Here is a 15,036-nt window from a genome sequence, read left to right on the forward strand (position 1 = left end):
GAGACGGACGGATCACGAAGTCAGGAGATCGAGACCATCCTGGCTAACCCGGTGAAACCCCGTCTCTACTAAAAAAATACAAAAAACTAGCCGGGCGAGGTGGCGGGCGCCTGTAGTCCCAGCTACTTGGGAGGCTGAGGCAGGAGAATGGCGTAAACCCGGGAGGCGGAGCTTGCAGTGAGCTGAGATCTGGCCACTGCACTCCAGCCTGGGCGACAGAGCGAGACTCCGTCTCAAAAAAAAAAAAAAAAAAAAAAAAAAAACCCTTTAGAGGAACCAAATGAGACAGTGTACAAAAGTATTGGCACACTTCCTGAAACTTTTAAATTCAGCTTTCTCTGGTATAAACAGAAAGGAGAAGGTACATACCAAAATGAAAGAAAGCTTCTTGTTAGATAAGAGTTTTAATCATTATTTGCAACATTTGATTTTTTTAATTTATTTTTTCACTTTTTTTTTTAATATGAAAACAAAGTCTTGCTATGTTGCCCAGACTGGCCTTGAACTCCTTACCTCAAGCAATCCTGCCACCTTGGCTTCCCAAAGTACTGAGACAACAGATGTGAGCCACTGTGCTCAGCCCCCAAATTGATTTTTTTCTTTAACAAAAACCCATCCTTGGAGCAGCCCTCTTCAGCTGTATCCAGTTTGCCCAATCCCTTGTCACTCTGCCCTTCCTTCTCAAAATCCTTTTCTCTCTTCAGACACCTTTGTACCTCTGATTCTGGGGCTTCCTGGTATTGCTGGAGAAAACTACACCTGGATTGATTTTCAGGAAAAAGTAATTTGAGTGACACAGCCTCAGTGAGATCTCTGTTGTTTCCCGTCCTGTTCTCCAGGAATCCTGTTACCTTCCCTACTGAGCCTAGCCAAGGCTTTTTCACTTGCTTCAAACCCTATCCCAGATCTGGAGCTTTCACGCTAAGAAAACTGGAGAATCTTCAAATGTGCTCAATATCCCCTTCATTCTACTGCCATACATACATATGAACACACACACACACACACACACACACAGAGACAGACAGAGACAGAGACAGACAGACAAGGTATCTGTTGTCCAGGCTGGAATGCAGTGGTGCCATCACAGCTCACTGCAACGTCTGCCTCCCAGGCTCAAGTGATCCTCCCACCTTAGCCTCCCAAATAGTTGGGACTACAGGCACACACCACCATGCCCAGCTTATTGATTGAATGATTGATTGATTGGTAGAGATGGGGTTTCATCATGTTGCCCAGGCTGGTCACAAACTCCTGGGCTTAAGTGATGTGCCTGCCTCAGCCTCCCGAAGTGCTAGGATTATAGGTGTGAGCCACCATGCTTAGCCTTACCTCCATATTTTTAGTTTCCACCCCATTTTGCTATGTGGCTGGCATGGCCCACGGTGCCATGTCCCAACTGCAATGTCCCAACACCTTTGTCCTTAAAACTTTCTTACATTCCTTTAACATTTGTGGAAATAGCTTAATCTCTTTAAACTTGAAATTTATCATAAGAATAGAATAGGCCGGGCGCGGTGGCTCAAGCCTGTAATCCCAGCACTTTGGGAGGCCGAGACGGGCGGATCACGAGGTCAGGAGATCAAGACCATCCGGGCTAACACCGTGAAACCCCGTCTCTACTAAAAATACAAAAAATTAGCCGGGCGTGGTGGCGGGCGCCTGTAGTCCCAGCTACTTGGGAGGCTGAGGCAGGAGAATGGCGTAAACCCGGGAGGCGGAGCTTGCAGTGAGCTGAGATCTGGCCACTGGGTGACAGAGCGAGACTCCGTCTCAAAAAAAAAAAAAAGAATAGAATAAAGAGGCCAGGTGCAGTGGCTCACGCCTGTAATCCCAGTACTTTGGGAGGCTGAGGCGGGCAGATCGCAAGGTCAGGAGTTCAAGACTATCCTGGCTAATATGTGAAACCCTGTCTCTATTAAAAATACAAAAAACTAGCTGGGTGTGGTGGTGGGCACCTGTAGTCCCAGCTATTCGGGAGGCTAAGGCAGGAGAATGGCATGAACCCGGGAGGTGGAGCTCACAGTGAGCTGAGATCGCGCCACTGCACTCCAGCCTGGATGACAGAGTGAGATTCCATCTCAAAAGGAAAAAAAAGAATAGAATAAATGTTGCTCAGTTTGTTGTCATATAAGCATATGGTACAAAACACTTAAAAATTTGACTCCTCGATTGTAGATTTTATTCAGTCCCGACTAGGAAGCAAGAAACTTATATAAATAGCCTTATATGAGTTATCACTTAACATTTAAATCATTTCCCTTTTTTTCCTTTTTTTTTTTCTGAGATGTGAAAATAATGGAAATCTTAAGTTGCCCCGGTATGTAGGCCCACTATTTGCTAGTTAAGCAAGAGAGAACTCAAACTTCATTGTCTCAAATACCATTCATATTTGACCATTGACAGATCATTTAATAAGACGATCTTACATTGACTTCCTGTCATTCATGGAATTGGTTTTAAAGAATGGACTCTGTATCCATTCATTTGCCATACCAAGATATTCCTGAAAGGAGTAAAAGATGCATGAGCACTTCAGTTGTGATGTCAGCACTTATTTTCCAGGAAAAAAAAAAAATTCTCTTTAAGAAAAGTAAAACTTCAGCCAGGCGCTGTGGCTCACGCCTGTAACCTCAACCCTTTGGGAGGCTGAGGCGGGTGAATCACATGAGGTCAGGAGTTCAAGACCAGCCTGACCAACATGGTGAAACCCTGTCTCTGCTAAAAATACAAAAATTAGCCAGGCGTGATGGAGAATACCTGTAATCCCACACTACTTGGGAGGCTGAGGTAGAAGAATCTCTTCAGCCAGGAGGCAGAGGTTGCGGTGAGCCAATATCACACCACTACAAGAGCCTGGGCAACAAGAGCGAAACTCCGTCTCAAAAAAAAAAAAAAAGCCAAGTGTGGTGGTGCATGCCTGTAATCCCAGCTACTTGGGAGGCTGAGGTAGGAGAATCACATGAGCCCAGGAGGCAGAGGTTGCAGTGTGAGCTGAGACCACGCCACTGCACTGCACTCCAGCCTGGGCAACAAGAGCAAAACTCCGTCTCAAAAAAAAAAAAAAAAAAAAAAAACAAGAACAACAAAAAAAATTAGCTGGGCATGGTGGTGCGTGCCTGTAATCCTAGCTACTCGAGAGGCTGAAGCAGAATTGCTTGAACCTGGGAGGTGGAGGTTGCAGTGAGCCGAGATCGCGCCACTGTATCCCAGCCTGGGCAACAGAGCAAGACTCCATCTCAAAAAAAAAAAAAAAACGGGCGCGGTGGCACACGCCTGTAATCCCAGCTACTTGGGAGGCTGAGGCAGGAGAATTGCTTGAGCCCAGGTGACAGAGGCTGCAGTGAGCCAAGAGCACGCCCCTGCACTCGTCTGGGCAACAAGAGCGAAACCCCATCTGTAATAATAATCATAACAACAATATAAACGGAAGTTTCCCAGCAAAAGTAGATAACTTGCCTTCTGTTGCATTACCCAGTTTCCTGCCTAGGTTGTGTGTTCAGTACAGTATTGAAGTACATCTAAACAGGTACATCAGTGAAAGATAAACTCTGATTGCAAGGAAATGAGCCTATTGTTTTTTAAAAAAAAAAAAACTTGGTTGGTCCACGCACGATGGCTTACGCCTGTAATCCCAGCACTTCGGGAGGCTAAGGCGGGCGGATCACGGGATCAAGAGACTGAGACCATCCTGGGTAACACGGTGAAACCCCATCTCTACTAAAAATACAAAAAGTTAGCCGGGCGTGGTGGCAGGCACCTGTAGTCCCAGCTACTCGGGAGGCTGAGGCAGAAGAATGGCGTGAATCCGGGAGGCAGAGCTTGCAGTGAACCGAGATGGCACCACTGCACTCCAGCCCGGGTGACAAAGCAAGATTCCTCTCAAAAATACAAAACAAAACCTGCTTGGCCAGGTGTGGTGGCTGACACCTGTAAACTCAGCGCTTTGGAAGGCTGAGGTGGGAGGATCACTTGAAGGCAGAAGTTCAAGACCAGTCTGGGCAACAAAGTGACACCCTCTCCCACCTTCGACTCTACAAAAAATAAAAAATAAATTATCTGGGTGTAGTGGTGGATACCTGTAGTCCCAGCTACATGGGAGGCTGAGACAGGAGGATCACTTGGGCCCAGAAGTTTGAGGCTGTGGTGACCCATGATTCCACTACTGCACTCCAGCCTGGGTGACAAAATGAGACCCTGTCTCTAAAAAACAAAACAAAAACCTTCTTTACTGAAGTGGGATTGACATGCAATAGACTTCACATACAAGTTGATATATATATATACACACACATCTATGAAATCATCACAATTAAGATAATGAAATTTATTCTTCTACCTCTTTATAATTCCTCCGTCATTCCTCCCCATAGCTTCCTCACATCCCCCTGCTCCTGTTCCCAAGCTATCATGGGTACTTATTGCTTTCTGTTACTATAGATCAGGTTGTATTTTCTAGAATTTTATATGGATGGAAACTTTCAATAGGTACTTCTTTCTTTCTTTATTATTATTATTTTTAAAATTTTACTTTAAGTTCCAGGATACAATTGCAGAACATACAGGCTTGTTACATAGGTATCCGTATGCCATGGTGGTTTGCTGTACCTGTCAATCGGTCATCTAGGTTTTGAGCCCCACATGCATTAGCTATTTGTCCTAATGCTGTCCTTCCCCTCACCACCCACCACCTACTGGCCCTGGTGTGTGTTGTTCCCCTCCCTCCCTATGTCCATGTGTTCTCATTGTTCAACTCCTACTTATGGGTACTCTTTTTTTTCATCTGGCATCTTTCACTCATCCTAATGAATGGGATTAATGGAACAACTGGAAATTCATCCATGTTGTATCAACAATTTATTCCTTTTTATAGCTGAATAGTATTCAGTTGTATGGATATATCAACATTTATCCATTCACCTATTGATGGACATTTGAGTTATTTTCAGCTTTTAACTATTATAAGTAAAGCTGCCATGAACATTTATATACAAGTCTTTGTATGGACATATGTTTTCATTTTTACCTAAGAACGAGGTGGCTATATGGTAGGTATATATTTAACATTTTAAGAAACTGCCAAACAATTTTTCAAAGTGATTCTACAATTTTACATTCCCACCAACAATGTATGAGAGTTGCAATTCCTCCACATCCTTGCCAGCACTTGGTATGATCAGTCTTTTTAATATTAGCCGTTCCAATAGATGGGTAGTGGTATCCCCATTATGGTTTTAGTTCACATTTTTCTAATGACCAGTGATGTTGAACATCTTTTCATGTGCTTATTTTTCATCTATATATCTTCTTCTGTTAAGTATTTTTTCACATTTTTCTCTCTCTTTCCCTCTATCCCCCTTTTTACATATTGGACTTTGAGAGTTCTTTATTCTGGATACAAGTATTTTATCAGATATGATCTGAAAATACTTTCTTCCAGTCTGTGGCTTGGGTTCTTTTTTTCTTAACAATGTCTTTTCAAGAACAGAAGTTTTTAATTTTGATAAAGTACAGTTAATCAAATTTTTCTTTCGGATTTTGGATTGTGCTTTTGGTGTCATATCTAAGAAATCTTTGCCTAATCCAAGGTTACTACTATTTGTTTTCTGTTTTCTCTTAGAAAGTTTATAGTTTTTGGTTTTACATTTAGGTCTATGATCAAATATGAGTTTATTTTTGTTTATGTTTTGAGTTTTATTTTGTTTATGGTATGAGGTATAAATTGAAATTCATTTTTATATGAATATACAATGGTTCAGCACCATTGGTTGAAGACTATTACCTTTGCACTTGCATTGAGACTTACTTGTTCATATATGTGTGGATCTAATTCTGGACTCTACTCTGTTCTACTGGTCTGTCTCTCTCTCTTTATACCAATACCACACTCTTTTGACTGTAGCTTTATGAAATCTTGACATTGGGAAGTGTTAGTCCTTCAACTTGGTCCTTTTTTTTTTTTTTTTTTTTGAGACAGACAGAATTTCGCTCTTATCTCTCAGGCTGGAGTGCAGTGGTGCGATCTCAGCTAACTGCAACCTCCGCCTCCCGGATTCAAGCGATTCTCCTGCCTCAGCCTCCAGAGTAGCTGGGATTACAGGCACGCGCCAGTACACCTGGCTAATTTTTGTATTTTTAGTAGAGATGGGGTTTCACCATGTTGGCCAGACTGAACTTGAACTCCTGACCTCCTCCAAGGTGATGTGCCCGCCTCAGCCTCCCAAAGTGCTAGGATTACAGGCTTGAGCCACCATGCCGGGCCTCAACTTTGTTCTTTATCAAAGTTATTTTGGCTCTTCTAGGTCCTTTACATTTCCATATGAGTTTTAAAATCAGCTTGTTAATTCCTATAAAAATGCTGCTGGAGTGTTGATTGTGATTGTATTGAATATATGGATGAATTGGGGAAAATTGACATCTTAACAATATGTCTGACTCATATCTGACCCCATGCACAAAGTATATCTCTCCACTTATTTAGGTCTTTAATTTTTCTCAGCAGTATTTTGTAGTTTTCAGTGTACAGGTCTTTCACATCTTTTGTCAGATTTACCCCTAAGTGCTTCATATTTTTCTATTCTTGGAAGTAGTCATTTTAAAATGTTTTCTATTCTGATTGTTCATTGCAAGTGCAGAAAATACAATTGATTTTTGTATATTGACCTTGTATCACAACCATGACTGTGTACACGTGTTAACTACCTTGTCAAATTCACTTCGTTCTAGTAACTTTTTTATAGATTTCTTTGGATTTTCTACATAGATGATTCTTTTGTCTACCAATAAAGACAGTTTTACTTACTGCTTTCCAATCTGTGTGCCTTTTATTTACATGTCTTGTGTTATTGCAGTGGCTGGGTCATTTAGTACAATCATTGAATAGAAGTAGTGAGAGTGGACATTCTTGTTTCTGATCTTAGGTGGAAAGCATTCAGTTTTTCCACCATGAAGTAGCTGATACTACTACCATGATACTAGCTACAACTCTTTCATGGATGCCTTCTATCAAGTTGAGAATATTTCCTTTTATTCCTAGTTTGCTGAGAGCTTTTATCAAGAATAGATGTTGTATTTTATCAAATGCCTTTTCTGCAGTTATGGAAATGATCATATGGCCTTTTTTTTTTTTTTTTTTTTTTTTTTTTGATAATTTGGTGAATTATATTAGTTGTTTTTTGGATGTTAAACCAAACTTGCATTCCTGGTTTTTAAAAGAAAAGGGGTTGTGCAGTTTGAAGATGATATAGTATTTCCTCTTCCTCTAAGAAATCACCCAAGCAAAAGTGAAAATGAGAAACAGAAATGCAAATATCATGTCTAATGAGACCTTGGAGAGCATAAACTCCAAACAAATTAGGTGGACAGGTTGCAAAAAAAGCAGTGGAAATTGATATAAATTGATATAACAACTTTGGAGATGATTGGGCAACATTTACTAAAGTTGAACATTTGCATACTTTATGACCCAGCAATTCTGGTGCAAAAGAAATAAGTGACTCTGTCCACTGAAAGACTTAAAAATATTCATAGATGTTTTATTGATAGCCAAAACCTTGAAACAACCCAAATGTTCATCAACAAGAGAATGGATAAATTACTGTATTTTCGTACAATGGGATAGTCCACACTAATAAAAAAAGAACAAACTGGCCAACCGCCATGGCTCACACCTGTAACACAAGCACTTTAGGAGGCCGAGGCAGGTGGATTGCTTGAGTACAGGGGGTTTGAGACCAGCCTGGGCAACGTGGCAAAACCCTGTCTCTACACTAACAACAAGAAAAAAGTACAAAAAATTAGCCAGGCATGGTGATGGGTGCCTGTAGTCCCAGCTACTTGGGAGACCGAGGCTGGAGAATCGCTTGAATTCAGGAGGCAGAGGTTGCGGTGAGCTGAGATCATGCCACTGCACTCCAGCCTGGGCAACAGAGAGAGACTCCATCTCAAACAAAACAAAACCATAAAAGCAGTTTAATAAAAGAAACAAAAATGTAATTCACTGAATAAACAGAATACAGTAGAATAGTTCTCATAATAGATATAGAAAAAGCAATTTTATAATTCAACATCCATTCTTGACCAAAATTGTTAGTAAACTAGGTCTTGAAAGAAATTTCTTTAACTGAATAAAAGTTAACTACCAGAAATCTACAACAATCTACATAATTCTTAATGGTGGAAACTTAGAAGCAAGCAGTTCATTTTAAATCAATATCAAGTCAAAGATATCTGTGAACAGCAGTTCTATTTGCCATTGTCTGGGAATCCCAGCTTGCACAGTAAGATGAGGAGCACACAGGAAGAGGCCCTAACCTGATAACATCTGTCCTTTAGATTGATGTGGTCTCTCAGTTTAGAGAGGTTCATAACTTTCATACATGTTACAAATATTTCGCAAGGATACAATGTCACATATTAATTTTAAAAACTGGTATTTTGTGGGTAAGACATTTGAAGACACAACCTGGAAAATATGATAGAACCAACAGATGTTAAATCAAGTTCTTTTAAGATGGAAAATATTTTCAAGGTAGGGAACTGTCACCGCAGAGTAACCCCAAGTCTTTCAGCAAGCCCCAAAACCTGTGAAATTAACCAGTGTTCACAGTTGTGTTTGCTTTCAAAAACGGAGGCTGGAAGCCAGTAACCACAAACAAGCCACAAGATGAGAAGGGAGCTCAGCAGTGCTACCCTGACCTGAATCTGAATCCTCACCTCATTACCATATTGTAATCTCTGCCCGGGGGAGGCGGGGGGCGGGGGCGGCGAGGGGATGGGGGGTGGAGGTGCACTTAGCCGGGGCACATAAAATGCTGGGGTGAAGGAGAGACTGCACACACTCCAGTTCTCCCTGGAAAGCCCCATCTTTCCAGGAATCCCCTCCCCCAGTCTCTGCCTACTACCCTAAGACATCTTACAAATCTCCCTTCGCCCTACCCCTTCCCTCAAGAAGGTGCTTTGATCTCAGGCTCCCCTTCTACATTCCTTGATCAGTGATAAAGTTTCTGCTCTGCTTAACCGAACCTGGTCTCATTTTATTGGCATGAACGGCACCAAGCAGGGAAAAAAACCCACTGGGATCCAAAACCCCCTTGAGGGTCGGTAACAGAATCAGTACAAAGGATGCAAGTATGAGTTCCAGAATACAGATGAAAATGCTCAGCAGAAAAACAAACAAACAAAAAAACTTGTCGAAAAGTGGCTGCATCCAGACCCTGTCGGGTCCTCACAAATGACAGCTTTTTACCTCAGGGCGTTTGATAATATCAGGCTCAGGCTGTGCCAGGAGTCAGAGTCCCAGCTCAGTTGGCTATATCGGGCTGTTCCTTCTCCAGGGTTCTCAGGAACTCTGCCGTCGATGCCTTGGGGTCTCTGGTGAGGGGGAGGGGCGGCAGGCCAGCGATTTGGGGCAAGGGGTGAGAGTCAACGAAGCTGCCACTGTGATGACAGTGGCCCTGAGATCCCTCTCCTTACCCTCCCGCCCCGCCGTAAGTGCCGGTGTCTTAGCCTGTGGGACATCCCTCCCCCCGCTCCCTCTTCCCACCCCCGCCAAGCCTGCCCCTTCCTTGCCAGAGCCAGAGGGCTCTCCTTGAGCGCCGTCCGTCCCCAGTCTGTTCGGCGAGTCCAGGGACATCGACGCTTCAGGGCCGCCAGCACATTCCCCGTGTGGATGCCCACGACCTCCCAACCGGGCCGAGCTTGGGATTTCCCTCCCAGCCTCGGACCCTGGTCTGTCCCTCTCTGCCTGAAGGTCGTCTTCGCCCTCGCCCCTCTCCGCGCGCTTGGGCCTGGGGGAGAGCAGTGCCCTCGGCGCTCCGCACTCCGCGGCTTGCCTCCGGTGTCCTCACGGGGTCCCCACCGCAGGGGATCCCCCACCACGCCTTCCCCTGCCTCCAAGTAGCTGCTGTCTGACCAGGCGCTCCTGTCGCCTCAATGCATCCCGCCCGACGTGGCCCCTTCCCTCCCGACGCGTCTGTGACCACGGCCTCAATGACCTTGTCCCTGCACCCGGGCGTTGGTCTAACGCGCGCTGCACAGGCGTCCTCCCCCTCCCTGACGACCCTGTCTCCTCCTTCCTTCCCTGGGGCCGGCTGCCCCTCCCCCGCCCAGCCTCACTCAGCCTCTCCCCGCCTACCCCTTTCTCTACGCTCACGAGTCTGAAGGAGAGCGGCCCCCTCGCTGTCTCCCGCAGCTGGCCCTTGGAGGTTCCTGGATGTCGCACGGCTTCCTCCTTTCCGGGACCCCTCTCCTTCCCTGAGTGGCCACTGACGCTCCATCTCTTGAAGGGTTACCCCTCAGCAGCTTGCGCCCCCTGACGCCGCCTTCCCTGTTCCTAGGGGCGGAGGGAAGCCCTATTGCCCACCCCCCACCCCCAGTATTCCCCAGCACGTGTGTGCACCGCTGTAGATCCCTTCTCTCCTTAGACACAAGGCCCCTCTCGCTGACACCGCCTCCGCTCCAGTTCCTTATGCTCTCCTTGACCTTATTTTTCCGGCCAGGCCGAAGTTATTGCTGGATCCCAGGCTCACAGTCCAATCCCATGAGAGCGGCCTACCGGGTGCGGTGGGGGAGGGCAAAGACATCCACGCAGCAGCCCAGGTCACATACAGGCCGATAGGAAGGCTCGCCCTTCTTGGCCCAAACCGAATGACTTAGAACTCCATCATTTCACCATGCCCATTCTCCTCAGACTTGCATTTTTAAGCCTTTTAACGCTAAATGGACGACTTTTTCTACTTTTAAAGGAATTTCAGGAATTATGTTGATGGTATCACGTTTCGCCTCTGCAAGCTCTCTAGCTTTATTGCCTGTTATCTCTATACCCTACTCCCACTTGCCTGCCCTTAGAGTTGTCCATTCCATTCTGTTTATCTTCCGTTTTTATGTGTTCTTGCCAAAAAGTGTCTTGTTTTGCTGACATACCTTTTACATTTGTGTAAAAGGAATTGTATTCTCATTCCATTTATTTTTCAATGCTAGGATTTTAAGATTGGTTCATGTACCTTCTGCCCCTTCTAACTGTTGCCCCTTGGGCCCATCTGCCTTGTTTTACCCTTCCCTTTACCTACCCTGCTCCCACTAGTAACAGTGCAATAGGCATTCTCATAGTGCCCCCTTATGCTTCGCTTCTCAAACAGGGTGCAATGTATCACCTGGGAATCTTGTTAAAATGTAGGCTCTTGGCCAGGCACGGTGGCTCATGCCTGTAATCCCAGCACTTTGGGAGGCTGAGGCGGGTGGATCACCTGAGATCAGGGATTCAAGACCAGTCTGGCACCAACATGGTGAAACCCCGTCTCTACTAAAAATACAAAAATTAGTCGGACTCGGTGGCAGGCGCCTGAGACTGTATTTCTAACCAGCTTCCAGGTGATGCCTATGTTGCTGATTCTGGGACTACATTTTGAGAAGCAAGGCCCTTATAGACCTCTGTGAAAATGCATTCTGGGATTCTGGGTCCTAGGGTATATGCTGATCCAATGTGATGAGTATTGCCCATCTGCTCTCCAGTCTGGCTGCACCTCCTTACCCCATACCAGCTGGGCAGAAGGGTAAAAGGTATATATTCTGTGGGGAAAGGAAGAAGGTCTTCTCCTTGCTGCTGCCCACATCCCATCCACCAGTGCATCTGGTCAGGGCCCAAGACTCCTCTCCCTCTTCATTGGAATGGACCCAAGGCTCCAGAGCAATGTCTCTGGCTAGCAATGCATGGCCAAGTCAATGATGGATCTAGGCCAGGCAACCTGGTCTCCGCCCTCACCACATGGGATCCTGAATCCTCAGCCCGCCAGACATCTAGATTGGTTTGACTCATAACCTCCCTAGGCCTGGGCTTTAGCTCTGATAGGAGCTCTTGAGAAGCCATGGGGTCTTCAGTTAGTCAGGTTGTTTGTGTTTCCTTTGCCCTCTTCACCTTCTCTTGAGTAGCCTGGTAGGACTCAGATGGCCTGGCCTTGCCACTGGCAAATGGCTATCCTGGGCCTGACTTCTCATCTCTAAAATGGGATGGTCACAGCATAGCTATAATTTGTGGTGCTAGGAGCGGTCCCAGGTCCTTCACTCACATGCCAGAGCCCTAAGACAGGAGTTCTTGCTTAGTTTTATCCATGAGGAAAGTGAAGTTGAGGAAAGTTTAGCAATTTCCACTAAGGGCATGGAGCTAGTAAGTGAGAGTGCTAGTATTCAAGCCCAGCCTCAGCTCATACACCAAAACCCATCTAACTATGAGACTATGTCAGCCCCATGTCCTACCTTGCTCTCGCTACCAGGCCATAATGCAGGGAGAAATACAAAGAAACAGAAAGGAAGGACTGGACCTTGGGTTTTGGCACTGATGCTGAAGGCATCTAATCAGTGGCATGGAGGGTTGCAAAACTCTAAGGCAAAAATGAACCAGGGTTCTAGGGGCCAACCCCAAGGCCCTGAGTATTTATGGGGCAAGAGAAGAGGACCTTGGGTCTGGGGTTTCAAGAGCAAGGATTTTAGGGTTATATATAAAGCAGGGATCAGAACTGGGCAGGAGTTGGGGATGGCCAGGGATTGGGTGGGGGTCAGATGTGGATAAAGTTGTCTATCATGTAGCTTACTTGGTAATAACTCAATGTTTTGTTGGAGGGGCCAGCAAGTGAACGAATGGCCAGCATTCAGGGCATCAAAGGATTGCCCTTTCCAAAGCCCTTCTGGTGCCTGAGCGGCTTGCTGGGTCAGTTTCGGAAACCCTGGGACTGTGCTTTCCCCACTTACACAGCTGTGCAAGCATCTCCTGGCACCCTGCCCCAGGCCTAAGCATTTCATAATCAAAATAGTTCAACATGTGCACATTTTGAGATTTCATGGCACATGACCTTTTATATCTTGTCCACACTTAACCAACCTCTTGTTTACCATTTTAGGGCCAAAATTCTAACCAGGACAGAGAGTTGATCTGAAAGCCCAGAGAAGCATCCTGTTCCTTCAACAGTCTTTGGGGTCAAAAGATCTTTTGAGCCTACCGAATGTTCTTAGAGGTGAAAACAACATCTTACAGGTTTTTGGTTTTTACAAAATGCTTCACAAATAGATATTGTCTTTGACTCACAACAACCCCATGACAGAAGTGGCCCACCTAACATTGAGACTCAAATGAATTAATTGGCCAAGGCCACACATTGTGTAAGTGGGTGAAATGAGACTTCTTGATCATTTTCCCATAACAGACCTTGGGATTCTTAGAGAGTGAGTAGGTACTGTCTGACCCCAGTTGGCCCATTTCTCAGACTTGGGGATGCGGACTGAGGCAGGAAGTAGGAAGTCTAGGGAGGAGGATGCCTGGGCTGCAAGGTTTGGAGGCAAGGGAGTTGAGGTCTCCTGGCTTCTGGCCAGCTTTCTCCCTGATAGATTTTTGTCACTGGGACCCTCTCTAGAGTCTGTGGTTCTCCTGGAAATGAAAAAAGGGAATTGCTGGGAGGAATGGCAAGGCCAGGGGTGCCCAGGTAGAAGTTTTCAGTGAGTCTGAAGCTGAGACAGCTGAGTGACTGTGAAAAAAAGATGCTGTCAGTTGCCAAGAGGGCCCCACGGGTATCATCACATCCATATGGGCGCTGTCAGTGGCTTGGTCAAGCTCTGCCCCTGGCTAAGCAATTTCCACCAATGGCTAAGCCATCTGTTCTGCCTGCTCTTCTCAAAGGCCCCAGCCCCTCACACCAGGAACCTGCAGCATTGACTTGAGGAAGGAGTCCGGGGTCAGGCCAGTCTACCTGTTCGGGACTGGGGGTCTGAGGCCTGCCAAGGCAGGGGGCCCTTATCCCATTGCCTTCCCTCTCCCCACAGGGTCTCAGGCCCTAGGCCAGGGCTCAACAGACACAGGCAGTGGGATGGGGTTGCCCTTCTATTGATCCAAATCCTGAGTGTAGCCTGGGTGAGTCATGGAGGTGAGGAGGCCCACGAGGCTTAGCAGTGTGGAGAAGAGCAGCAGGAAGGAGGCCGTGAAGAGGAGGGCAGGCAGGGCACTGAGCACCAGCAGCAGGAGAGCCGGTAGCAGGTGGCGCCACACGGCGGCCACGACGGGCCACAAGGAGCTCAGTAGGTAGGAGCCAGTGGTGAAGAGTGCATGGCACAGCATCAGTGCCAGCAGCAGGTAGAGTATCCCCTCCAGACCCCACAGCAGGCGCTGCAGCGGTTGCCGCCAGTTCGAGGTGCCCCACCACTGGATCCAGCTCGGGGGCACGTGGCTCAACCACCAGCGTACCCAGCCATGCCTTGTGACCCAGGCTGACCAGGGCACTGCCTGCTGTGGCCCCTCGCCAGCCCCGATGGTATCTGTCTCCACTCGCGGCTGCTGCATCACGGCTGGTGCACCTGGAGAGAGGGCCAGGGCCTTGGAGATGCCTGGGACCTCAGGGCGGGGGGCAGAGAGGGGGTACAGGGGTCAGGAGGGCACCGGTGTGGGTGGGGTGGGGCAACAGAGTTGGGGTCTGGGACTTACCTCTGGGCAGTTACCTAAGTCATGTTGCTTCCTGCAGCACCCAGGACGGCCTGGCAGGCAAATCCAAGTCCCCACTCTCATCTACCCCCACCCTTCCCAGAGAAGCCCCTTTGTGACCCGGGCTGGGGTGGGGTCCAGCCAAGAGAGGAGTCACTGCAGGGTGTGAGGCCCACCCGAGTCCCTCTGCACAGACCCTCCAGGCTGGCAGGGGAGCCTGAGAGCCCCGCAGATGTAGTTTCTCATGCTTTCTCATGGGAAGCCCTCCCTGGATCCCCGTCCCTTCCCTGCTTTCCCTGCTGGCTGATACCCACCCCTTTCCACCCTGCTCTCCTGCAAGTCTTTCTGTCTGGACCTTCATTCTCTAGAGCCACAGAGGAGGTCAGAGTGACTGCCCCCAACCCACAGGCTCTGAGATGGCTGCCACATTCTTCCCCAGGCTCCCTGGCTTGTATCCTGCCTTCTCTGGCGGCCCCAAGACTCAGACCCGGGTATCTGATACCTATATTATGGGACTGGAGGCCCTGTGAGGTTCAGGCTGGGAAGAAAGGGGTATTGTCCCACCTGCCCAGCCA

The 15,036-nt window shown here is 47.0% G+C and overlaps 1 protein-coding gene across 3 annotated transcripts; it reads right to left on the reverse strand.

Annotated features, from left to right (window-relative positions):
- Positions 1–13,153: 13,153 nt before the first annotated feature.
- TMEM239 (transmembrane protein 239) lies at positions 13,154–14,962 on the reverse strand. 3 transcript variants are annotated; one of them, XM_003904991.5, is made up of 2 exons: positions 14,465–14,555; positions 13,154–14,337 (listed from the first exon to the last, which is right to left on the reverse strand). In XM_003904991.5, the coding sequence occupies exon 2, from the start codon at positions 14,321–14,323 to the stop codon at positions 13,868–13,870; it is 456 nt and encodes a 151-aa protein (XP_003905040.2). In that variant the 5' UTR covers positions 14,324–14,337; positions 14,465–14,555; the 3' UTR covers positions 13,154–13,867. The 3 variants fall into 3 exon arrangements, with proteins under 3 accessions (XP_003905040.2, XP_009214728.3, XP_003905041.3); XM_009216464.3 differs by having other exon boundaries at positions 13,850–14,337; positions 14,479–14,962; XM_003904992.4 differs by having other exon boundaries at positions 13,850–14,374; positions 14,465–14,962.
- Positions 14,963–15,036: the final 74 nt, after the last annotated feature.

This window comes from Papio anubis, chromosome 16, assembly GCF_008728515.1.
Source record: "Papio anubis isolate 15944 chromosome 16, Panubis1.0, whole genome shotgun sequence".
NCBI lineage: Eukaryota > Metazoa > Chordata > Mammalia > Primates > Cercopithecidae > Papio > Papio anubis.

Bases quoted from the DNA above. Each gene is read 5' to 3' on its own strand.
- TMEM239 (XM_003904992.4), bottom strand. From the start codon at position 14,545: ATGAGAGTGGGGACTTGGATTTGCCTGCCAGGCCGTCCTGGGTGCTGC. The intron at 14,375-14,464 runs GTAAGTCCCAGA...CCCCGCCCTGAG, and splicing joins ACTTAGGTAACTGCCCAGAG to GTCCCAGGCATCTCCAAGGC.